Below are 23,282 nucleotides of genomic sequence, written 5' to 3'. Positions count from 1 at the left end.
GCATCTCTGGCCTGTACACCAGTTCTTGTATAAATAAATCTTTATTAAAAAAAAAACTAAAAAAAGAAAAAAAAGTGTAAACACCACCCCAATTATCTATGTGACCACCACCCCAATCAAAATAATAAAAATACCATTTCCCTCTCCCCCAAAACCTCCCTTTGAGGATGATGCCGCATTCTCAACCCTGTCTCCAACCCGGACCTCAGTCCTATGAAATCTCTGTTATCTTTTCTGCTACTGTATGTTTGCTTATTCCAGAATTTCACATAAACAGACCCATACAGCATATACTTATTTGTGTCTGATGTCTTTCTCTTATTAAAGGCTCCTCTCTAATATATTGCTCTTTGTCAGAGTGGTACCACACTGTGTGGATATACCACCATATGTCTAACCTCTAGACCAGTTGGCGGGCATTGAGTTTTTCCCAGTTTTAGGCTACTGTGAATAAAGTCATCAGGGACATTTGTGTATGTAAGGGTAGGACCTGGGCACAGTGCAGGTTTTCCTGATCCCATGCAGACCAGGTAAAGGAGGAGTCAGAGTCCTCAGTAGTTTCGCAGGTTTTTTATTTGGGGTTCACCAGGCATATGGCAGGCAGGGGTGCTGGCTGGGGGGCTGGGAGGCTGGCAGACCTCCCAGCCCCCAGCAAGTCTTCACTCTATCTGGGCTCTCTGGCGTTCTCTGCTTCTGCTTCGGCTTCTCCTTCAGATTCTGCTGCTGCTGCTACTGCTGCTGCTGCTGCTGCTACTGCTTCTGCTGCTGCTGGCGTCCCCGTAAATGGAACCATTCTCAAGTTAGAGATTAAATGAAGCAATACAGGGCCTCCCCTGATGGCGCAGGCAGTTGAGTGCAGCGCTGTGAGGCTGCCTGCAGCATCTACAGCACAGGTTTGATCCCGGCCTACCTGTCTGCTCCCCACTCTGTCTCTGGCGAATCCTCTCACCCTCCCTCACATTTGGCCTGTACCCCTGTTCTTGCATGCATGAATAAATAAATCTTTTTTTAAAAAATGAAACAATACAGCTAAAGGGCTAATGCGATGAAGTCAGATGTTAGTTGTTGTAAAAAAAAAAAAAAAAACTGGTCTCTCTCGGACAGAGTGATTAGGGCAGGGTGCCTAAGCTGGTTTGGGGCCGCTTGATGACCCCTGGGTGGAACGTTCTCCTAGGTCTGCGCGCGGGCGGTGCGGAGGCGGACAATGGCCGCGAGGTGGCGCCCCGCGCGGGCTGCTGCAGACCGAAGAGCCCGTGCAGGGCCCAAGGGGCGGGCAGAGGCAGCGACTCCCGCCCGACACTACTTCCTTGGATCACACCCTCAGCGGGCTTTGGGGTGGCAGGAGAAGAGGGAGCCTTTTCCCGGCCCGCCTCTCCCACACTGGGATGCGGGGACTTTAATGTCAGAAATCCCCGGGAAGGTCACCGACCTAGACGAGCCCCTTGATTCCCTTCTGCAACCCACTTTGCAGATGGGAACACCAAGGCACGAGAGGTGAAGCACCCCAAGTTTACACAGCTGGTGGAGAGCCGAGGAGGGTCTCGGCCCCGGACCCCGCTCTTCCTCGCGCCTCCGGCCGCGGCGCTCCCGCCCTCCGCGGCCCACCCCTGCACAGCCCCCTCCCGGCGCTCGGAGCTCCCTCCCCCGGCTCCCGGTTTCCTTGTCAAAACTTCCTGCCTTGGCGCGAGCCCGAGTCCCCACCCCCTTCCTGCCCCCCGCCCCGCTCCGCGCCCCTCTCCGCCCAGCGATCGGAGGCGTCGGCCTTCGCGCCGCTCCCGCAGACCGTCTGGGGCGCACGCAGGGCCCCCGCCCTGCCCTCGGGCCCACCCCGCGGTCCCCACCCAAGGCGGCGGAGAGACGGGCTCCGAGACAGGTGAGTGACGCGCTTCCCGGCCCCAGAAGCCCCCGGGCCCCCAGACAGGACGCGGGGATCCCCTGGTCCCCTATGTACTGGAGTTCGACACCCTGGGCGAGAAATGGGGGGAAAGAGACAGAGGGACATGGGGGGCTGGCAGTGGAAAGGGGCCAAAGGGGAGTGGGTGTGCCAGCCATAAAGCCACTGCGAGTAAATAATATGCAAATGAGGCGCCTTCAGGCCGGGGGAGTCCCGGGGCGCCCTCCACTGCCGCCCGCTCCCCCAGGCTGGACGGACTGGGTCCCGGGCCCACGCTTGGCTGAAGGGACGTCAGAGCATCCACACGGGAGTCAGGGCTGCACTCAGCCCCGGGGCAGCTGTGGGACTTTGGTTAACATACTTCACCTCTGTGCCTCAGTTTCTCATTTCTGAAAGGGGAATGGTAAACTATACTGTGAGGCTTGGATGAGCTTAGGACATGCCTGGTCAGTGTTTATTGTTGCACCCGCCTGTCCCCAGAGAGACGCTAGAGGAGGGTACGGGTTAGGGACGCAGGTCCGCAGGCCCCTGGCGCTCACAGCTTTGCTGGTTACCAGGACTGGACGTTGGTCTGGATCTCCAGAAAGCTCTGTGGGTTGGGCCGGCAGTTTGAGATAGTGCTAACAGCGAGGCTGGGTGTGTGGGGTGGCCAGGCGCAGGCCCCAGCAAGGCCATGCCTCATCCCCGCCTGTCTCCAGCCACCAGTGGTGGACTCTCCGCTCTCCTGTTCTGGACTTTTATGAGTGACCTCTCCTGGGGCTGAGCTGTGACCCCAGTCCCCGGGGATGGGAACAGCTTGTGCTGGCTCGCGGTTCCCAGGCTCAGCCAGACCTCAGCTCCAGGCAGGGTTGGGTAAGGGGTCAGTTCTCAATCCTGGCCTAAACTGGGCCAGGGGTGGAGGTGAGCTGTTCTCTGAACCCCACCTCAATCCCATCCACGATGGAGCGCCTGTGTGTGTGCACATACGAGCCAGGGTGTGGGGGCAGCCGTGTCCTGCTGCTGCCTCTCCCTGGAGGTCTCCCAAAGTCTGCTCCTGCCCCAGCCCTCACCTCGACAGTTGGGGCTACCCTTTCTGCCGTCCAGGAGCTGGGTCAGCCGGCCAGTCTGGCCTCTCTTTTCCTTGTGTCTCTGGTTGGTGAAGCCGATGGTTGGCATCTGTTTCTCCACTCTCCCCACCTCCCATTCTCTATCAGACTTTCCCAGAAGAGGAAACCCCCACTTTCCAGGCAGCCCCTTCCACCAATCAAAAGCTGAGATAGAGATAGAAGCCCCTGGGTGTTGTGAGGTGTCTGTGGCTGGCCAGGGCCTCCACCAAAGTCTCCTGGCCTCTTCTGCACAGGCTTGGTAGCCCCGACCCGGAGGCTTCTGGGACCCATGGGTGGCTGAGGCCAATCCAAGCTCTAGGGAGGGTGTTGGTTCACTCCTGGCATGTAACCTATGGGGGGAAGCCAGCAGGAGGAGGAGGGAGAGAAAGACAAAGTCTGAGGTATAGAGACATAAATATGAAACAGAGACAAAAGACACAAACCACAGCAAAGGCAGAGAGACTCCTGAAACAACGCCCAGAGGGGAAAGAAAGGTAGCTTTGGAAAAATAGAGCAGAGACCAGAGAACGAAGATAAAAGAGGTAGAGACAGAGAAAGGGGCAGAAAGATGAAGGGCAGCACAGGCTTCAGTTGGTTGACTGTGTGACCTTGGGCAAATTACTTAACCTCTCTGGGGTATATCTTCATCTACAAAATGGGAGACACAGTTATTTGTACCTTCTTTATAGGACTGTGGAGAGCATTAAAAGAAAGGCTCTGGCCCACAGTGTATATTTAGCAAGGGGTGGTAATTAGTAATACAGCACCCACATGGGGCCAAATAGTGGGCTCCTGAGAAACAGCATGTGGGTGGGCGCTGGGGCACCTGGCCTCCTGGGGATCCTCTCCTGCCTCTGCCTCCCACCACACACTCACATAGTGGGTCTGGGGCTCTGTCCCTCTGTCTCAGAGGAGGTGTGTGGAGCAGACAGTGGGACTTCTCCTGGGCCAGAGGTGCAGGATAAGGGCTCCGATCTGGGCAACCCTGCGCCCAGGTGACAGCGGGCCTGGCACTACAGTACACTCATCCTGTAGGAATTCCTGCCGGAGGTCAGAAGGGCAGGATGGAGCCGCTAGCTTTGTAATGCTGCATTCTTTCAGAATCCCTTCCACCTTCCAGAGTCTGGCCAATGCTGTGTCAAGGGCCTGGAAGGGGGGCCCAGCCTCCCTCTAGTGGAAACAGAGAGGGGTAGAAACCACAACCCCCAATGTCCCCCAGAGTAGAGTACCCCAAAGTAAAGTCAAGGTTTGCTGGAGTTGGGAAGGCTTTCAGGGTTTATCTAGTCCCCACAGACATTTGGGTACTGCCTGCTAGGTGCTGGCCAGTGCTGGGGACCCGGTGGTGAGGGAGCAGAGATGTGCCCCTACCCAGAGAGCTCTGGTCAGTGGGACAGGCAGAGCTTAATGAAAACATACTGACCAGAGGGTGGTCTTGGGGGAAAACCTAGAGCACCTGCCCACTGATGGGGCATCTGACAGGGAGGAGATTAGAGGGGCCTCATCCTGGTGGGGAAACCAGACCCTAAAAACAGCAATCCTGAGATGGGTATCTATGACCTGATTGCCCCATCAGTCCAGTGGTACCCCAGGGCTGGTCCGAGTGGCCTGGGTTAGTCCCACTTGTGCCCCGAGGCAGGACACAGTGCCAGGCCTTTGGATAGGGTTTGGGGAAGCACTGGGCCTTCGGGCACTTATCCATATCCAGTTTGAGCTGGCTTCAGGGCCAGAATTGTGGGAGGTGACTGTGCTAAGGAAGGACCTACAGGAGGATGTGTGGGCTGGCAGACACCCACTGAGGTTGGGAGCCACTGAGGGCTTCCTGGAAGAGGTGCCAGGAAGAATGTGTAGGACCTGGCATGCCAGGGGCAGCCTGGGTAGAGGTGGCTGTGTGGTGGGAGGCATGTGGGGCCAGTGGACTGTCCTGCCCCTGGGAGCACAGGGGCAGAGCATGTGGGGCTGGCCACCAGAGGCTCTGGCCCCTGGGCACCAGTTCTGTGGTGTGGGAGCCACAGAGGGCTCTGGAGAGGGTGATGGCCAGGACAGAGGTACATTTTCTGAGGGTATTTGGGGGTGGCGATGAGCAGGGTGGACAGGAGCTGCCTCCTGGCCTGTTACCCTAGGGGTTCCCGCCCTCCTCCCCCCACCCCACCCCCACTGCTTTGTTTTTTGAAGCAGAGTCTAATCCTGCTCGCATTGGGGCAAGTCATTTTGCCTGCACAGCTCCAGGGTCTGGCCTGTGGAGTGGGGTCAGCAGCACCTGCAGGGGAGGCTGGCGTTGGGACTGGCAGGGGCGCCAGCCTTTTGGAGGCAGGCAGTCGATGTTTGGTGAATCAGAATCCCTGAAGTTTCCCTGTTTCCTGATGAGTAAACAGGTCTGCTGAGGACCCTCCAGCTTCTGTTTCCTGAACCATGGAGAACACAAGGCCTGCCCCTCACCCCTGCCCCCTTCCCACCCAGCCTCTGGCTCACACGCAGGCTTCCTGTCCCTCCATCCGGCAGACATGCCTGGCGTGCCAAAGCCTTGGCTTGCTGGCTGTAGGAGGAGCGAGGTGCTTGTGTGTGCGAGCGAGTACACGTGTGTGCTGTGTGGCGCGTGTGTGGAGCACAGCAGCTCAAAGTCAGGGCGTTTCCCGGGGTGGGGGGGGTGCTCTGAGAGTCCTTGAAGTGGAACCTCACTGCTGAGTGGGGAGAAGTAAGTGATCCCATCTCTGTGACAAAAGTAGGTTAGGAGGGCCACCCCGGTGGCGCAGCGGTTGAGCGCTGGGTTGCGAAGCTGCCCGTGGCCTCTGCGGCACCGGTTCGATCCCCAGCTGCTCCCCGGCCACCGGAGGAGGGTCCCACATGGCGCGCAGACCCCTCCTGCCGCCCGCTGCTCCCCTCAGCAGTGTACTTCGGTCCTTCTGGCTGCTCTGCTCCCCGCTCTGGCTCTGGTGAATTCTCTCACCCTCCCGTGCTTCTGACTGTACCCAGTGCATGTATAAACAAAACAAACAAACAAACAAACAAATAAATAAATAAAACATGCCTCTATTAAAAAAAAAAAAAAAGTAGGTTAGGAAAGGGCACAGAGAAACAGAGGCCGGGAGAGCGGCAGGCAGACAGGGGAGACACAGGGCAAGGCAACCTTGGCACTAAGCTAAGATATACGACGTGGTGAGTGATGAGTTCAGCCTTCCCCCCCCCCCCCCCCCCGCCCAAAGCAGATGCCCCAGTGCAGTGAACATAGCGCACAACTGTACATGGCCACCGTGCTACCGGAGGGGGAGACGGAAGCCAAGAAACTGATGGAGTAAGAAGAGAAAAAGGCAGAAAGCAGAGAGTTTCTGATGAAGATCAAGACAAAAGGCAGAAGTAAAGGAGAGAGCCTGGGGGCTCTGCTTCTCCGTCATCAGCTTCCCCTGAGTGGCCGAACCTGAGGCTGTGTTCCAGGGTGGTCGTTGGGACCTGCCATTCTAAGCCTCAGCGGAGCCTGGGAAGTGTGTGGGGTCATTCTCCCGTTTTACATGCGAGGGAATGGAGGCCCAGCAGGCTCGAGTGACAAGTCTGAGGTCACAGTTAGTAAGTGACATCCTCTACTGGAGCCTTTGGACTCCAGCATGAGAAGGGGGCCAGAGAGAAACAGAGAGGAGAGGAGCCAGGGGAGGCGCTGGGGCTGGCACGCATGCTGAGGGCTGGGGGAGGCAGAGTTCAGGCATCCTGCCTCTTCAGCTGCCTTTGGCTTGAAGATGCACCTGGCCGGCAGCCCACGGTTCTGGGGGATCAGGTTCCCTGGAGAGCCCAGCCCCCTCCTACCCCCACTTCCTTTCCGTCAGCATCGAAGGCCCCATTCCCGGATCATCTTGGGGGTTCTTCAGAAAATAAAAACAAGATTCAGCTTTTCTTGGAAATGATCCTCCAAGGGTGTGATAGGCCGAGGGGAGCGGGGCCGGGGCCTGGCGGGCGTGGGCAAGGGATAGAAGACCCTCCTGGAGATGGTGCTGTTAATTGGGCGCATCATGCACTGCTCTAAACACCTCATCTTAGTCTCTCACTCATTCACCACTAACCCCTGCAAGGAAGCCGCTATTTCATAGCTGAAGCCCATTTCATAGCTGAGCAAACTGAGAGCTGGGGCCACAAGGGTTTGGATGGGGTGAGGGGGCGGCAGAGCTCAGAGAACCCTTGGCATTGCCATCTCCCAGGGCTGGAAGGGACACGGGGAAGTCCCTCTGCTGTCTCACTTCCGGTCAGCCCCACTCCTCTGCCTCCTAGAGAAATGGGCATCTTCTGTCTACTCCGACCCCACCCCCAAACTCCTTTCCATCCTTTCAGGAGGGGCTGGGCACAGTGAGGGTGCAGGGGGCTCCAATCAGGCTGAGCATGGAGAAGAGCTGGGTGGGCGTGTGTGGGTCTGGAGGCTGAAAAAGCAGGGCTGCTGGGGGCCTACAGGCATGTGTGGGGCTCGGGACTGGCTGGAGGTCTGGGGGACTGACTGGGGGGCTGGGGAGGAGGGTTGGCCAGGAGCCCAGCTGCTTTGCATCTCGAGGTGGAGGAGAGAGAAGTGTCAGCTCTTTCTTGACTGTAAACAGATCCCAGTTCCCACGCCTCTGATCATTCTTGTGGCAGCCTCCACCCCCATCCCCTTCTCCTGTCAGGCCCCCTGCCAGGCTCCCCTCTTCCCCATAACAGGCTATTAAAAAGAGACCCGTGGGATTCTGCCTGGGCTGGGGAACCATGGGGAGGCCTCCGTGGGCAGCTTGGGTTTACAGCTCAGCTCTGATACTGCAGGCTGTAAGGTCTTGGGCAGGTGACTTACCCTCTCTGTGCCAATTTCCTCTGTAAAAAGAATAATAATACGTACCTCAATCATGGGTTGATTAAGCTGTAAATGAGATGATGCGAGTAAACTGCTCAGTGCCTGGACTGTCCCAATGCTGGGACAGGTGTCATGTTGCTGTTCTTGAGAGGGAAGTGTCTGGATCCCTCCAAATCTAAAGGGGGCTGAGTAGGGAAGAAGGGGAGGGTCCATCTGTATGGGAAGAAGTGAACCTGCAGTGGGGGAGATGGGGGTCCCCCTTAGTGAGTAAACTGTGGGTCCCTGGGCAGGATGGGGTGCCAGTAGCTGCCTGATTTAAAGCCTCTGAGGCCCAGTGCTGGTGGGACAGGAGGGGCTGGGGGAGGATGGGCCTGGGCCTCAGTTTCCTAACTCTTGTGGGACAAAGGTTCTGATGAACAAGCAAGGGGTGGGGGACAGGCTGGGGTTGGGGCTCTGGTTTGGCCCCTGTTCCCGCTTTAGGGGCTAAGGCTGGTTGGGCCACACCCTCCCCACTGGAGTGTCCAACCCATCTGGCCCCTCCCTGAGACCACCCACTACTCCTGGACCCCACCCTGGTTCCAGCCCCACCTCTGATTCCTGTCCTCCTACTCCAGTCCTGACTGGGGCTCTTTGGGAAAACACTTTCCCCACCCCTGCAGCCAGCTAACCCCTGGCTCTTAGATCAATCCCTGGGCTTTGAGTTGCCACCTCCTCCCCACCCACCTGCGGCCTTTCCATGCCCCATGAACCTTTTCCTCCAGGGCTGGCTGATAGGAGTGGAGGATTCTTGTTTCCAGGGCTGGGGCTGATGTAAATGGGAGAGACTTTCTCTGGGCTTTGCAGCCAAGCTACTGATACATGGTCCCTCCTCAAGGTGCCTCCGCTCAAGCCCTTCCTGCTGCGAGTTTTGTCTGCCTCACTGTGCCTGTGGGCTCTGGGGACAGATCCAGGCCAGGGGAAGCCTGGGGGTCCTTGTGTGGCTGGAGATGAGGCTCACCCAGGGACAAGGGTGATGATCCTGGGTCCAGACAGACTGAACTCTAATCCAAGGCTCTAAGCCAGGGCCCCTTGGGGGCCTGGGGTTGGGGTGGTGGGGAGCACAGAGAAGACTGGGGGTGAGGAGGGGGCGATGTTTGTGGGCTCAGTGCCCTGCTCATGGCCTGGCTGCCAGGCACACTCGAGGGAGGAGTGGTGAGAGGTCAGCTGAGACCGTTAGGGCTTGCCCTGGAGGTGGGCGCTGGTCTTAGGAATGTGGCCAGAGCAGAACAGGAGTGCAGGGGATTGTTTGGGGACAATGGAAGGAAGGAGCCAACTCTGTTTGGGAGAAGGATGGGCATGAATGGGGGCTGCTGTGGGAGTGATGCGCTGGTACAGACTTTGGGGATCATCTGAAGGTTACCTCTGGGGGTGGCCTGGCTCCTCTTCAGAATGGGCCAGAGTGCTCAGCCAGGGAGGTAAGTTCTGGCCCTGCCCCTCACCTCACCTCACCTTCAGAGCCTGGGTGGTGGGAGCCCTCCTCCCTGACACACACTCCTGCCTTCCCCAACTCACCATTTAACTGTGATTCCATTTCCTGTTTTCAAGCTCCAGACCCTGGGATCCCCCCAGAACACACTTTGACTCCTAAGGCCAGGGCCCTGGGTCTAGCAAGATCAGGATTCCCCAGCACTTCTCAGTCCCAGGATGCCATAGAGGCCTGGTGAGTGACTTGGGGGCTGGGGAAGGGAACCACAAAGAAAGCTGGAGGTTGAGATATGCTGGGGAGGGGAGAGGGTGCTGTGTAGTGGGGAAGTAGCCAGAGGGACGGGGTGACATGGCTGCTCTGGATTGGTGGGGCCTGGGAGACGTTTGCAATGAAAGGAGGGAGCCTGGGGAGAGGAGGTGGGTAGGCCCTGCTGAAGAGAGGAGAGAGAGGAGATTTGCCTACACTAGGGTTACTAGTGGGGTGGACTGTGGGGGAGAGGGGGTTAAGTTGGGGAGCAAACCTCTCACTCAAGACGTTGAGGGAGAAAGCAAGGGAGAGAGCCAGCCCTGATTGGAGCAGTAGCAGTGGGGACCCTGGGACTGTGTGGGTGGGGGGCGCGGGGTGGGCCAGGCAGCAGGCATTCCAGAGATACTCAGGGGGGTAAGGGGCCAGCAACCACGACCTTTCTCTCTTCTTGGAAAAATTATAAGCAGATGTGGGTGCCTTGGAGAGGCACAGAGCAGAGAGCCAGGGCAAGTTTTAGGAGGACTTTACATGGAATCTGGAACTGGTGCGGGGGCGGCAAGCAAGGAGTCCAGCTCTTCTCTCCTGAGCTCAGGAACCCCAACAGACTCATCTGAGGTCCCCACCCTCTTCCCACCCACTGGGTGAGCCAGAGCCAGGCGGTGCAGGCGATGGGGAGGAGCCCATTTCCAGATGGACTGGCCAGAGGGAGGGGGCGTCTCCTCCTTAAATCTGAGGCCACGCTGGGGAACGCTCTGGTGACAGCACCTGGGGTTGCTGGCTCTGGAGGGGGGTTGGTCCTGGTGTGCGGTGTAGAAGTCTCTTCGTGTGCCTGGTTTCAGGCTATGCCTGTGACATGGCTGACGGTGGGGCTGGGAGATGTGAGCTGGGGGCTCTACGGAGCCTGGACGAGCTGCAGAAACCTTGGAAGGGGAAGCCTTCGAGGCCCCTGGGACCCAGCCGACTGCCACCCCCTGAGCAGGAAGCCTCTGACGCCAGAGTGGTTTTGACCTCTGCCTGCTCACGCCCAGTGATGGGGAGCTCACCACCCCAGAGAACAGATTCCATTAGTCAACTGCGTTTGACTTTTGGAAAAGTTCTTGCAGCCGAGCCCAGACCATCTTTGCTCCTAACGTCCTGCTGTGGTGCTAATGTCATGCCTTGGTATAAAAATCCAAGTGCCCTGGGTAGGGGCTGGGGGTTCAGAGAGAAAAGGCACAGGTCCCTGTCTCCAGAGGTCAGGGTCGGGGGACAGGCATTGGAACAGTGGTGTTGGGGTGAATGGTGCTGAGGACCCCGAAGGGATAGGTGGGCTTGCCTTTGGGGCTGGGGAACAGAGCAGAGAGGAGGGGTGGCATTTGGGCTAGACCTGGAAAGATGAACACTCAGGGTGGACATGGTGGCGGAGGACACGCAAGGAGGAAGTCTCAATGGTGCGGCCGGCACCACCAGGTCAGGACTCAGAGTGAGGGGGGCTGGGGCGTCGGGAGCGGGAAGCTTGTGGCTAGCGGACAGCAGCAGGGGCAGCAGCCTCCCCTCAGCCCACAGCCTGCCCAGTGCTCCGTGGCACTGTGCGCTCACCGGTCACTTGGTGCCGTCACAGGTCTCTGCGATGGCAGCGCCTCTGTGCTCCCTCCTCCTCCTGGCCCTGGGCCTGGTGCTGGCTGGAACCCTGAACCCCAGTGACCCCAACACCTGCAGCTTCTGGGAAAGGTGAGAAGGGCCTCTGCTCCAATTTGAGGACTCCAGGTTTCCAGCTCCCCATTCTCCCCACTTGGGCTTCTCTGCCTGGTTCCTTCCTTTGCCTTCCTCCCCCCCCCCCCCACGTATTCCCCTCCCCGCAGCTCTGCTCTGCTCTCCAGATTCCCCACAAGAGCTGCCTCTGACTGCATCCTTATCTCTGACCTTGTCTCGATCTCCATCCGGCTCTTGCCTTGCTCGTTTTCTATCCTTGTCCTTTGGTCCCCCCACACCCCACGAGGAAGGTTGGCCGCGGGACAGAGTGCAGGGTGGGAGCTATTCACTGTGAAGAAGACAGGCCAGTGCAGGAGAGCAAAGGGGACAGGCTGGGGAACCCTGGGGCTCGGGGCAGGATTTGGCCACACATGCTTCAGCTCCTCTCCATTAGCTGGGTCCAGAAGTCAGTTCTAGTTCATCTCCCAGTTGCAAGAGGAAGAGGGAAGAAAAATTGAAGATCCAACAGGGTGAGGAGGGGGCTCTGATGGGGTGTCACAGGAATAGCCTAATTCTGGGAGGATCCCTCCAGACTTGAGGCAGCAGGACCCTCACCAATCCTAGCCTTGGGGGAACAAGCCCAAATGTTGGGGTAACAATTTCCTGAGGCCCCTGCTTCCTAATGCTCCATCATGCCATGGGCTACTCAGGCCTCCAGCTGCCTTGGGTCCCTATTCTGCACCTTGTCTTGTAGCTTCACAACGACCACCAAGGAGTCCCAGTCCCGCCCCTTCAGTCTACTCCCCTCAGAGCCCTGCAGCCGGCCCTGGGAGAGCCCGCACACCTGCCGTCAGCCCACGTGAGTGCTGTGCCCCCTTCCACCGCAGCCCCAGTGGCTGTCTCCCCAGCCTCTGACCATCCCCTGCCCCAGTCCCCTTAGAGATTAGAGGAGCACCTGGCCTCAGGGCGTAGGAAGGCTGTGTTGGCAGCAGGGACGGTGTGTGGGGGGTGTGTCATGAGGATGTGTGTGTGGGGCGTGTCATGGGGATGTGTGTGTGGGGCGTGTCATGGGGATGTGTGTGTGGTGTGTGTCATGGGGACGTGTATGACGGTGTGGGACGAGGGAGTGGATGGTCTTTTATGCGTCCCCCAGAGTGTTGGCAGTGCCCCCAGGCCTCCCCAGTGCGGTGAGGTAGCAGAGGCTGGGTGGGGAGGGCTGAGGCCAGCTCTGGGCTCCTCCAGGGTCGTCTACCGGACTGTGTACCGCCAGGTGGTGAAGACAGACCACCGGAGGCGCCTGCAGTGCTGCCGGGGCTTCTATGAGAGCAACGGGGCGTGCGTCCGTGAGTCCTGTGTTGGGCCAGGGAATGGGATGTGGGGATGGTGGAATGGGAAGGGCCTAGCCCCACTCCTAGTTCCTCCCTGCTCCCCCCATACTCCTCTGCTCTGTGGGTTCTCTCCCCCCCCCCATCCCCTGCCTTGTCCCTAGGTCCCTATGAGCATTGCCCTCCCCTGCCCTTCATCCTCACATTTCCCCAGTCCTCTCTCCATGTCCCTCAGCTGTGCATGTCTCTGTGTCTGCCTGTCCCACCCCCCGGGGTGGAGGCGCCTTGATCTCTGACACTCAGTCTTGGGCTTGGTGTTTGAATCCCCTGCAGTCTCCTCCTGTCCTTATCTCCCTGTTTCTATCTTTCTCTGACTTGCTGCTGTTCTGGCTTCCTGTCCCCACTCCCCCAGCACCCTAAGCACCCCCAGACTGGAGCCTGCTGTGCTCCTCTGCCCCTCTGTCAGCCCTGGCCTGTTACTAGCTGGCACAAAGGCCCCTGCTCAGCCTGACTAACTGGGGACTCCTACGCCCTTTCTGGACACGGCTCCCATGTCTGAGGAGTCCTCTCCCCATGTCCCCAAAACGTTGATTTCACAGAAGGGGGTTGGGGGTTAGGAATCCCGAGGTCTTGTCAAGTTCTCACCTGAGCTGCTGCCCTGTCTTTCTGCATGTCAGTAGCAGAACTGACGCTTCGCATCTCCCCTCCCTGGAGTGGGAGGAAGAGCAGGGCCAGCTTCAGCGGATAAAAAGTGGGCAGGCGTGGGGGTGGACATCTCCTTACCCCTCACCTCTGCCTCAGCGCTCTGTGCCCAGGAGTGTGTCCACGGCCGCTGTGTGGCGCCCAACCAGTGTCAGTGTGAGCCAGACTGGCGAGGGGATGACTGCTCCAGCGGTGAGTGGCAGGTGGCCGCAGAGGCGTCCTCTCCTGCTTCAGGGGTGTGGGCCCCTCGGGCACACCCTCCTTACCAGGGCCCAGGTACCTAGGACCTTTGCTGAAGCCATCTCCTTTCCCAGAGATGTGGTACAGGGTGGGCCAGGGCTGGGCTTAAGGGGTCGGGGGATCTGGGAGGTGGGCACTAATGAGAAACTGGGGAGGGGTGAGACCCTGGTGACCCTTTCTACCCTCCTTATCCCACAGCATGTGCCCCGGGAGTGTGGGGGCCACAGTGTGACAGACCCTGCAGCTGTGGCAACAGCAGTTCCTGTGACCCCAAGAGTGGGGCTTGTTCCTGCCCTGCAGGCCTGCAGCCCCCGAATTGCCTTCAACCCTGCCCCCCTGGCCACTATGGCCCTGCCTGTCAGTTCAGTTGTCAGTGCCAAGGGGCACCCTGTGATCCCCAGACTGGAGCCTGCTTCTGCCCTCTGGACAGAACTGGGCCCAGGTATGGAATGGGGGCAATAGCATACTAGTGGGGTCATGGACAGGACCACACAGGCATTGGGGGTGGTATAAGGGGCTTAGACGGGGTCTCAAAGCACGGGGGGGGGGATGGAATTGAGAGGCCAAGAGCTTAGTCCCAGCTCTGTCACTCACTGGTGAGAGCCCTTGAGTGAACCGTTGACTCCCCAAGAACTTGATTCCTGTCTGTGTAATGGGAACAGCATTATCTGCCTGGAAGGGCCTCTGTGAAGATGACATGAGCTTGCATGTGTGTGAAATGTGTTGTAATGTGGGGCTGAGACAAGTGCCCAGGATGCTGCCCAAAGATAGGGTGCAAAGGGAACTGGTTGTGACAGGAGGGAGAAGGGGCACATAGGTGTCCATCCGGGATCCAGTTTCAGGGAAGAACTCCAGGGTAAGCCAGCTGGAGGAGAAAAAGTATGCAGGCAGGGGGGGTTCCCTAGAGGGAACAAGGGGAGCAAAGGTGGAGGCAGAGCAGAGGACATGTGGACATGTGCCGGGTGTCCCTGCCATTTTTGAGTCCTGGAAAGCCTTGCTTTCTGACTCGAGTCCCCAGTAGGGGAGGGGGCTGGGACTCACTAAGCCTTGCGGTCAGCCTTCCTCCTGGGGTGCACCTGTGTGCACTTGGCCTTGGAGGCAAAGGGGATGGCAGGTGCTGCTTATTCACACTCGCCCGCCTCTCTGCCCAGCAGCTGTGAGGTGCCCTGTCACCCAGATTCTGATGGCTTCTGCCTCCACGCCCATCCTTGCCACAATGGGGGTGTTTTCCAGGCTCGCCAGGGCACCTGCAGCTGCCCACCTGGATGGATGGTATGAAGGGTGGGTTTTGGGTGTGGGGTGGGAGTCTGGTGAGAATTCTGACTGGTTCTCAACAGGGCTCTGGGGATGTGTGAGGGGGTGGACTGATCCTGGAAGGGTTTGAGGGCTCTGAGTGGGAGCGTATCCAAGGGTGCTGGGTGCTTGGAGCCCTCTCCAGACCTCTCCCCACCCGCTCAGGGCACCATCTGCTCCTTGCCCTGCCCTGAGGGCTTCCATGGCCCCAACTGCTCCCTGGAATGTCGCTGTCACAACGGCGGTTTCTGCGACCGATTCACAGGGCAGTGCCTCTGCGCACCGGGCTTCACTGGGGACCGGTGAGGAGCTGGTGAGGGCGGGAGGGGTGGGGGCTGGGGCAGCGGCGGGAGGAGACGGGGAAGTCTGGCTCACTCAGCGGGTGCCCAGGTGCCGTGAAGAGTGCCCCGTGGGCCACTTCGGGCAGGACTGTGCTGAGACGTGTGACTGCGCCCCTGGTGCCCGCTGCTTTGCGGCCAACGGGGCGTGTCTGTGCGAACATGGCTTCACCGGCGACCGCTGCACCGAGCGTCTCTGCCCTGACGGTCTCTACGGCCTCAGCTGCCAGGCGCCCTGCACCTGCGACCCGGAGCACAGTCTCAGGTGGGCGGGGGAGGGGGGCTGGTCAAGCGCCTGGGGGTCAATGGGAAAGGCCTCCTGAGTCGCGCCCTGGCATACCCAAGGGCCAAGGGCGGGACGGGAGTCCCAGAGGGCAAAGGGAGAGGCTTCAGGGCAGGGGAGGGGTCGCTCTCAGAAAAGCATCCGCCTACATTATGGCCCCCTTACTCGGTGACGCCCAGTTCCCACCACGTGGAAGGCTCGGGTGGCCGTTCCGCGGACGGGGATTCAGACTACCCTCATGCCCGCCTCCACCCGCAGCTGCCACCCGATGAGCGGGGAGTGCTCGTGCCTGCCGGGCTGGGCCGGGCTGCACTGCAATGAGAGCTGCCCTCAGGACACGCATGGAGCGGGCTGCCAGGAGCACTGCCTCTGCCTGCACGGCGGCGTCTGCCAGGCGGACAGCGGCCTCTGCCGGTGTGCGCCCGGCTACACGGTGAGGCGCGCGGCGGCGAGGAAAGCTGGGGGGCGAGCGGGGTGCGAGTGGCAGCGAGGGTGGGCGGCCTGGCAGGAGAGCTCGGCCCCCCGCGCATTAGCACGCCCGCCGCTTTCAGGGCCCGCACTGCGCTAGCCTCTGCCCACCTGACACTTACGGAGTCAACTGCTCGGCACGCTGCTCCTGCGAAAACGCCCTGGCCTGCTCGCCCATAGACGGCTCCTGCGTCTGCAAGGAAGGTAAGGGGGTGGGATCTCTGCTTGGGCGGGCTTGTGGGCGGCGCGTAGGAAGGAAAGGCGGGTTCAGTGGTAGGCGGGCCAAGGGCGGGAGCGACTGTGGGTACCGGGACCGGGTCACAGGACAGCAGATGGACTTTGGGAAAGCAGCCAGGCGACTTCCTTCCTGCAATATCTCTTCGCTTTTCTTCAACCACAAAAATCCTATTGTCCTTAAAGGCCCAGGCCAGAGGCACCTCTTTGGTAAATATCCCTCACCCTTAGTCGTAGAGAACCACACAAGGGTAGCCAGCATCCAGGGAAGGCCTACAGGATTTCCCCAGAGTGGCAAGTTGGGAGCCGTTAGGCTGGATTCAGATACAGATGTATTTTGCTGAGCAAACCTGCTACTGTATTAAAAAATACCCAGTCTCCGGTCTCCACTCTTCCCTATTGTCTTACACGTGACCCTGTTGGGGACTCTATAAGCATTTGGCTTTTACTACTGACGCTTCATTTTGCAGAAGAGGCAGCCAAGACCCACAAGAGGTTGGCATATCTTCTGAAGATATGCTGTTTCTTGTACCAGCCACGATCACACCCACTCCTACCCCCAGAACCTGATATAGCCAATGCTCTGTGTGCTTGCTCAGGAGGGGAGTTGAGTCCCCATGCCTACTGCAAGGCTCCTCTTCTAGGTTGGCAGCGTGGTAACTGCTCTGTGCCCTGCCCACCTGGAACCTGGGGCTTTGGTTGCAATGCCAGTTGCCAGTGTGCCAATGAGGCAGCCTGCAGCCCCCAAACTGGAGCTTGTACCTGCACCCCTGGGTGGCATGGGACCCACTGCCAGCTTCCTTGCCCGGTGAGTACTCAACAGCCTGCTTTCCTGGGGGTGGGGAGGTCATTTTACCCCATTCCACCCCAGGGTGACTGGCCTGCTCTCCCCTCCCCTTCCTCTCCAAGAAGGGACAGTTTGGTGAAGGCTGTGCCAGTCGTTGCGACTGTGACCACTCTGATGGCTGTGACCCTGTTCATGGACACTGCCAGTGCCAGGCTGGCTGGATGGGTGAGCATCTGGGTATTCATATCCCAGCCCTACTGTGGAGTTGGGAAATGTATCCCAAACTCTCAGAGAAAGGGGTGGGACTAGTCTGGACTCACTAACCCTTCTCTCCCACAGGTCCCCGCTGCCACCTGCCCTGCCCTGAGGGCTTCTGGGGAGCCAACTGTAGTAACACCTGCACATGCAAGAATGGGGGCACCTGCATTCCTGAGAATGGCAACTGTGTGTGTGCCCCTGGATTCCGAGGACCCTCCTGCCAGAGGCGTGAGTTTCCCTCCTCCCTTCCTTCCCACCCCCGCCTGCCAGCAGTAGGTACAGGGCAGTGTCAGAGGCCACAAGTCCCTATTCTCTTCTGCTGGCTCCAACCTTCGCACAGTTGAAGCAGGAGGAGCAAGGAGATGGTGGGTTCAAGGGCTGATTGAGGGGTGGCCCCGTCCCCATGGATTTCCCCAGGACTTGTGGGCGGGGCCTAGGAGGCATGAGCCCAGTCACAGGAGCCCCTTTCCCCCAGCCTGTCAGCCGGGTCGCTATGGCAAACGCTGTGTGCCCTGCAAATGTGCCAACCACTCCTCCTGCCACCCCTCGGATGGGACCTGCTACTGCCTGGCTGGCTGGACCGGCCCCGACTGCTCCCAGCGTACGTGGTGACGCCTGTGTGTGAGTGCGTGTGTGCCGAGGCTGCTCCTGGCGCTTATGCTCCTGGTTAGAAAATGCCTCTGGACCCATTTTGACTCAGTTTCTTATATCAACAATATAAGCAAGTGCTTTTTTTTTTTTTTTAAAGATTTATTTATTTATGCATATAAGAACTGGGGTGTACACCAGAGGTTTGGGTTGTGGTGGTGGTGAGAGGATTCGCTAGAGACGGGAGCAGAACAGGCGGATGAACTGAAATACACTGCTGAGGGGAGCAGCAGGCGAGACAGGAGAGGTCTGTTGCACCATGTGGGTAGCTCCCTTGCTGGGGATGGAACTCGTGCTGCAGAGGCTGCGGATAGCTTGATAGTGCTGTCTTTAACCCCTGCGCCATCAGGGAGGCCCTGCAAGTGCTTCTTTGGATCATGTTCATGCTAGGTACTGGTGTAGGGGCTCAGGATGCAGTGCTGAAAGGTCTGGGAGAGCAGCGCCTCCCCTTCTCATGGGAGGCCTGGAAAGAGCAGCCCTTGTCATGGGTGGTGGGGGTTTGGACTAGCTTTTTTTTCTATTTCATTTTCCAACTTGTTTTTATTTATATGCGCCTTCTTTCCCACATAAATATATGAAAAACATCATGGAAAAGATTATTTTTAGCATAAGAGAGAAGTAAATGCCCATACAATTTAAGACACAACATTTGTGTATCTGACACTAGCAAATAATCTAAATGAATCTGGTAACTAGATGTTACCAAATTCTATGGGAAAACTTCGCCAGATCACCTCCCTCTACCCCATCTCCCAGGGAGCTGGCAGCCAGTCTTTCATACTAACAGCGTTTTCATTTCCCTATCTTTAATGTGTTCTGCTCAGTTTTTTTTTAAACTAAAAAAGAAAGTCCAGATCTGACCAGTGCAGAGTTGATTGAAGCCTCTGGTTGTCCAGGGCTGGTCATGTGACTTTTGGTGGCCACTGCATAGTGAGGTGCAGGTATTGAGTAGGTACTGGGCACAGGTGTTTGGCATGCAGGGAGATATGGGGCTGGAGCTCAGCATTTGGGGAGTCACTAGTGCGTAGGGAAGGTTCCTAGCCTTGGTGCCCCTGTAACATCAAAGTCAGGAGGGAGATTTCAGTGATGCTGGGGTTAGGGGTTCATCTAGGAGTGGCTGACCTTGCCCTGCCAGACAGACACCTTCTCTCCTGCAGCATGCCCTCCAGGACACTGGGGAGCCAACTGCGCCCAGCCCTGCCAGTGTCATCATGGTGGAACCTGCCACCCCCAAGATGGAAGCTGTTTCTGCCCTCCAGGCTGGACCGGACACCTCTGTTTGGAAGGTACCAACAGAAGGGGAACTCTATGCCCCTTCCCCTCAAGTCAGTCCAAGATGGTAACTGTGGTTTCCTGGTGGTTCTGATCCCTGCCTGCCTTTGGTTCTCTTCCAGGCTGTGCCCTGGGGATGTTTGGTGCCAACTGCTCTCAGCTGTGCCAGTGTGGTCCTGGAGAGAGGTGCCACCCAGAGACTGGGGCCTGTGTGTGTCCCCCAGGGCACAGTGGTGCACCCTGCAGGATTGGTGAGTTCCTCCATTGAATAGTGAGCCCAGGGAGCCAGGACACAAGTACCTGTTCAGGTCTTTGCTGGGATCTGGGCCCCTTATGCCACTCTGCCTCCCCACTGGAGTCTCTCCCGTGCGTGCACCCCAAACTCTCCAGCAGAGCCAAGATGCTGTCCTGAGAGATCACTCCACCCCACTAGGAAGCCAGGAGCCTTTCACCATGATGCCGACCTCTCCAGTAGCCTATAACTCCCTGGGGGCAGTGATTGGCATTGCAGTGCTGGGGTCCTTGGTGGTAGCCCTAGTGGCACTGTTCATTGGATATCGCCATTGGCAAAAAGGCAAGGAGCACCAGCACCTGGCAGTGGCCTACAGCAGTGGGCGACTGGATGGCTCTGAATACGTCATGCCAGGTGAGCCACATCGCAGTGGAGGACACAAACTGGCTCACAGGCATGGGGAGCACCTGAGTCCCTCACTGGACCTGGAAGATGGGACGTGGGGCATTGGAGGGGGAAGGGAGGTCCCAGAGGCTGAAAACCTGTGTCCTGACACAGACCAATATTCTTGGGTCCGGGACTGTCTCTGACCAGGCAGGTCACTCTGCACCTGTGTCTGTTCATGCAGATGTCCCTCCGAGCTACAGCCACTACTACTCCAACCCCAGCTATCACACCCTGTCACAGTGCTCACCTAACCCCCCACCCCCTAACAAGGTCAGTAATGTGGTGGGGTATGCTATGGGGGATGGGTGCAGAGCTAGTTCTCTAGAAACCTGGGAAGCTCCATCCTTGCTAGCTCTCTCCTTATTCCACCCTTCCGCTACCAGCTTCCCGGCAGTCAGCTCTTCGCCAGCCTCCAAGCCATTGAGCGGCCAGGTGGAGCCCATGGGCATGACAATCACGCCACCCTGCCTGCTGACTGGAAACACCGCCGGGATCCCCCTCCAGGGCCTCTGGACAGGGGTAAGGCCTCTGTGAAGGGAGATGTGCAGTCCTAAATCCTGCCCCATCTGAGTGTGTGCCTGCAGAATGGGGTTTGGGCCTGGGTGCTGGCAGAGGTGGGAGCCTGAGGAGGGAACCAGGGGACTGACTGTGTTGCTGCCCCCTCCGCAGGTAGCGGCCGCCTGGATCGAAGCTACAGCTGTAGCTACAGCAACAGCAATGGCCCAGGTCCATTCTACAGTAAAGGTCTGGGCACAGGGGCACCCAAGGAAGGGCTGAGCTGGAGCTTAGGAGCCAGTAGCTCCACCGAGACTGACTTTCATTTGTCCTCAGGGCCCATCTCTGAAGAGGGGCTGGGGGCCAGTATGGCTTCCCTGAGCAGTGAGAACCCCTACGCCACCATTCGGGACCTGCCTAGCCTGCTAGGAAATCCCCGGGAGAGCAGCTATGTGGAGATGAAAGGCCCTCCCTCAGGATCTCTTCCCAGGCAGGCGCCTCAGTTCCGGGACAGCCAGAGGCAGCGGCACCCCCAGCCACAGAGAGACAGTGGCACCTATGAGCAGCCCAGCCCTCTCGCCCATGGTGAGCCCTCCCTCTCCCCTGGGGCAGAGGTTAGAGAGGACTAGGAGAGGGAGACAGAGAGAAAAGGGACAGAGGTGGCATGATGTGGCAACAGCAAGGTCTTTGGGGTCAGACGTGGGCTCAGATTGGGCCTGATGTTTGGGAAGTAACATTGCTGAAGATTTGACGTTGTCATACAGCACCTAAGTTTTGGAGTTGGTTGGTACCCAGAAAAATGGGGAATGAGGCAGGTGACAAAGTGGCCTCATATCTTGTGAGGTGAGCAGGTAGAGGTGGCAGCCCTACTGGCAGCTGAGGAGCTGCAGAACTGGCCTATCTCTGCATAAGCTTGGCACCACCCATCTAAGAGGATGGAAAAGGGAAGAGTGTGGCGGGAAGGGGAGGGGTCACCTCTCCTCATCCTCTCCTCTCCCTCTCCAGACCGAGACTCTGTGAGCTCCCAGCCCCCGCTGCCTCCAGGCCTACCCCCTGGCCACTACGACTCACCCAAGAACAGTCACATCCCTGGACACTATGACTTGCCTCCAGTGCGGCATCCGCCATCACCCCCACTCCGGCGCCAGGACCGCTGAGGAGCAAGATGCTGTGCAGATGCCAGCATACCTGTGCTTTGCTGCTCAAGGCTGGGGACAAGCCCTGCTGTGCCCTGCCAGGAGCAGGGAGAGGACCAGCAGGCCATGCATATAAACTCATTTCATAGAGGAAGCACGTGGAGAGAAGGGAGACTGGCTCCCGTGTCCCATCTGGGAGACTGCGTCCGCCAACCCACCCCAACCCACTGCTTCCTGAGGGCTCTGGGCTCTGTGTATATCAACTGGTGGGTTGAATGTTGCTGGATAACTCTGATTTCAGATTGATGTAGAAATGTATATTGGGTACCTTTTCTGTGCATTCCCAGGCTGGGCTCTGTGTGTGTGTGTCTGTGTGTCTCTGTGTGTCTGTGTGTCTCTATGTGTCTGTGTGTGTGTCTGTATGGCTGGTTGGTTGGTTACAGAGGGGTACCAGGTACCAGGCATTCACCAGTTAGTCAACAGGCAGCCCAAATCCAGTTAATTCTAGCAATAGTGTCCTAACTGTCACCCCTGTATTCACTTGGTACCCCCTCCAACCAGCTGCTCAACATACAAGCTGTTGGATTGCCCCTGCCTGAGCCCTGCTATTCCTGGGCTAAAGTAAAAACTTTCAGTGCCTTACAGGCTCTGCTGACTTGGCATGTCTGTTTCTTCAGTTTTGGCTTGAATTGTGTTCCCTGTCACAACTCCCCGGTGACGCTGATCTCTAGGTCCTCGCATTAGCACTTCTTTCTACCCAGGGACTTTGCGTATCTGGAGTGCTCTTCACCCCCATACACTGCTAACTCCTGCTGGACCTTCACATGCTCCCTCCCACCCCAGAATGAATTACAGTTGTATTCATTCGCCAGATACCTGCAGAAGGGGGACAGGGTGCCGGCACCTCTGTAATGTGTTTCTTTATATGATTATTTGATTAACCTCTGCCTTTCCCATTAGACTTTAAGTTCCCTGAAGGCAGGAATCCTGTTTGTTCCTTTGTCACACAGAAGACTCTCAATAAATGTTGCCAAAAGGTTTAGCAGCTGAGTGAATTAAAAGTACCAGTGACGGCTAAGTGCTTGGATGGATGGGCCATTGGTGTGTTCTGAGAACTCATAGATTGCACCCCCAGGATGCTGTTTCTACAGCAGCACACAGTCTCAAAAGCGGGGAACTGCTGGGAGCAGGAGCAGGCAGGGTACTGTATTCACTTGGTATGGGGAACAGAGGCTGCTGGCAGAGTGGACAGGAGGGGATACTCAATGTGGGGGGGGGGAGGCGGGGCCGTCAGGGTCTAATTACCTGAGGATTTTAAGCCCAAAACCTATAGGAAGCTTCACTCTCCATGAACTCACTAGCGGATTAACTGAGTCCCCAGACCTGCAGGAGGCTAAAGAGATGGGGTCGAGAACAGAAACCTGGCGCCACGCGAAGGCGAGTCTCTGGGATTTTCCATCCGGAGCCCTCGCCTTTCAGGACAGGAGGGCGGCCCCAGGAGGGTGGGCTGCCTGACCCGGACTCTCCCCTCCCGGAGTCCCCGGCTGCCGCGACCTCCAATAGGCCGGGGTGCCAGGGCTCGGTTTCCGGCACCTGGGGACCGCAGCCCGCCGGCCTAGCCCCGCCCCCAGCCGCAGCCACGCCCCTTGTAATGGTCCCGCCCCTCCCGGGGCGTCCACTCGCGAGCCTCCACCCTGGCTCCGCCCCTCTCCTGCGCGGGCGGCGCCGCCCGCCGCGGTCGCCCCGGCTCTCGCTCTGCGGCGCCCTCTGTCGGCCCCGCGTGCGCTCTGCGGTTGCCTCTCCCGCCCGCTAGCCGCGGGCGGTTGTCTTGGAGAGGGACGCGGAGGCGACGCCACTGCGGGAGGGTCGGGCGGGTAGACGCGGAATAGAGACCCCCTGACTCGGCCCACAGAGGCTCGTGCTGTCTCCTCGGCGCGTGAGGGCCCCTGAGAGTGGCAGCGGACCGCA

General features: G+C 58.4%; 1 protein-coding gene across 1 annotated transcript; it reads left to right on the top strand.

Moving 5' to 3' along the window:
* Nucleotides 1-11,085: 11,085 nt before the first annotated feature.
* Nucleotides 11,086-21,335, top strand: PEAR1 (platelet endothelial aggregation receptor 1; the record flags this gene model as incomplete). Its single annotated transcript, XM_084242401.1, has 22 exons — nucleotides 11,086-11,195; nucleotides 11,911-12,015; nucleotides 12,399-12,499; nucleotides 13,283-13,375; nucleotides 13,622-13,865; nucleotides 14,578-14,695; nucleotides 14,882-15,018; nucleotides 15,107-15,319; nucleotides 15,596-15,770; nucleotides 15,889-16,009; nucleotides 16,684-16,847; nucleotides 16,949-17,051; nucleotides 17,166-17,312; nucleotides 17,560-17,685; nucleotides 18,890-19,018; nucleotides 19,127-19,255; nucleotides 19,438-19,650; nucleotides 19,865-19,953; nucleotides 20,067-20,202; nucleotides 20,353-20,427; nucleotides 20,515-20,763; nucleotides 21,184-21,335. The coding sequence occupies exons 1-22, from the start codon at nucleotides 11,095-11,097 to the stop codon at nucleotides 21,333-21,335; spliced, it is 3,120 nt and encodes a 1,039-aa protein (XP_084098527.1). The 5' UTR covers nucleotides 11,086-11,094.
* Between the last annotated feature and the right edge of the window lie 1,947 nt (nucleotides 21,336-23,282).

Source organism: Talpa europaea, assembly GCF_964194135.1.
Source record: "Talpa europaea genome assembly, chromosome: 9".
Taxonomy (NCBI): domain Eukaryota; kingdom Metazoa; phylum Chordata; class Mammalia; order Eulipotyphla; family Talpidae; genus Talpa; species Talpa europaea.
The sequence above is the reverse complement of the archived record's forward strand: the minus strand, read 5'-3'. Positions and strand labels throughout refer to the sequence as shown.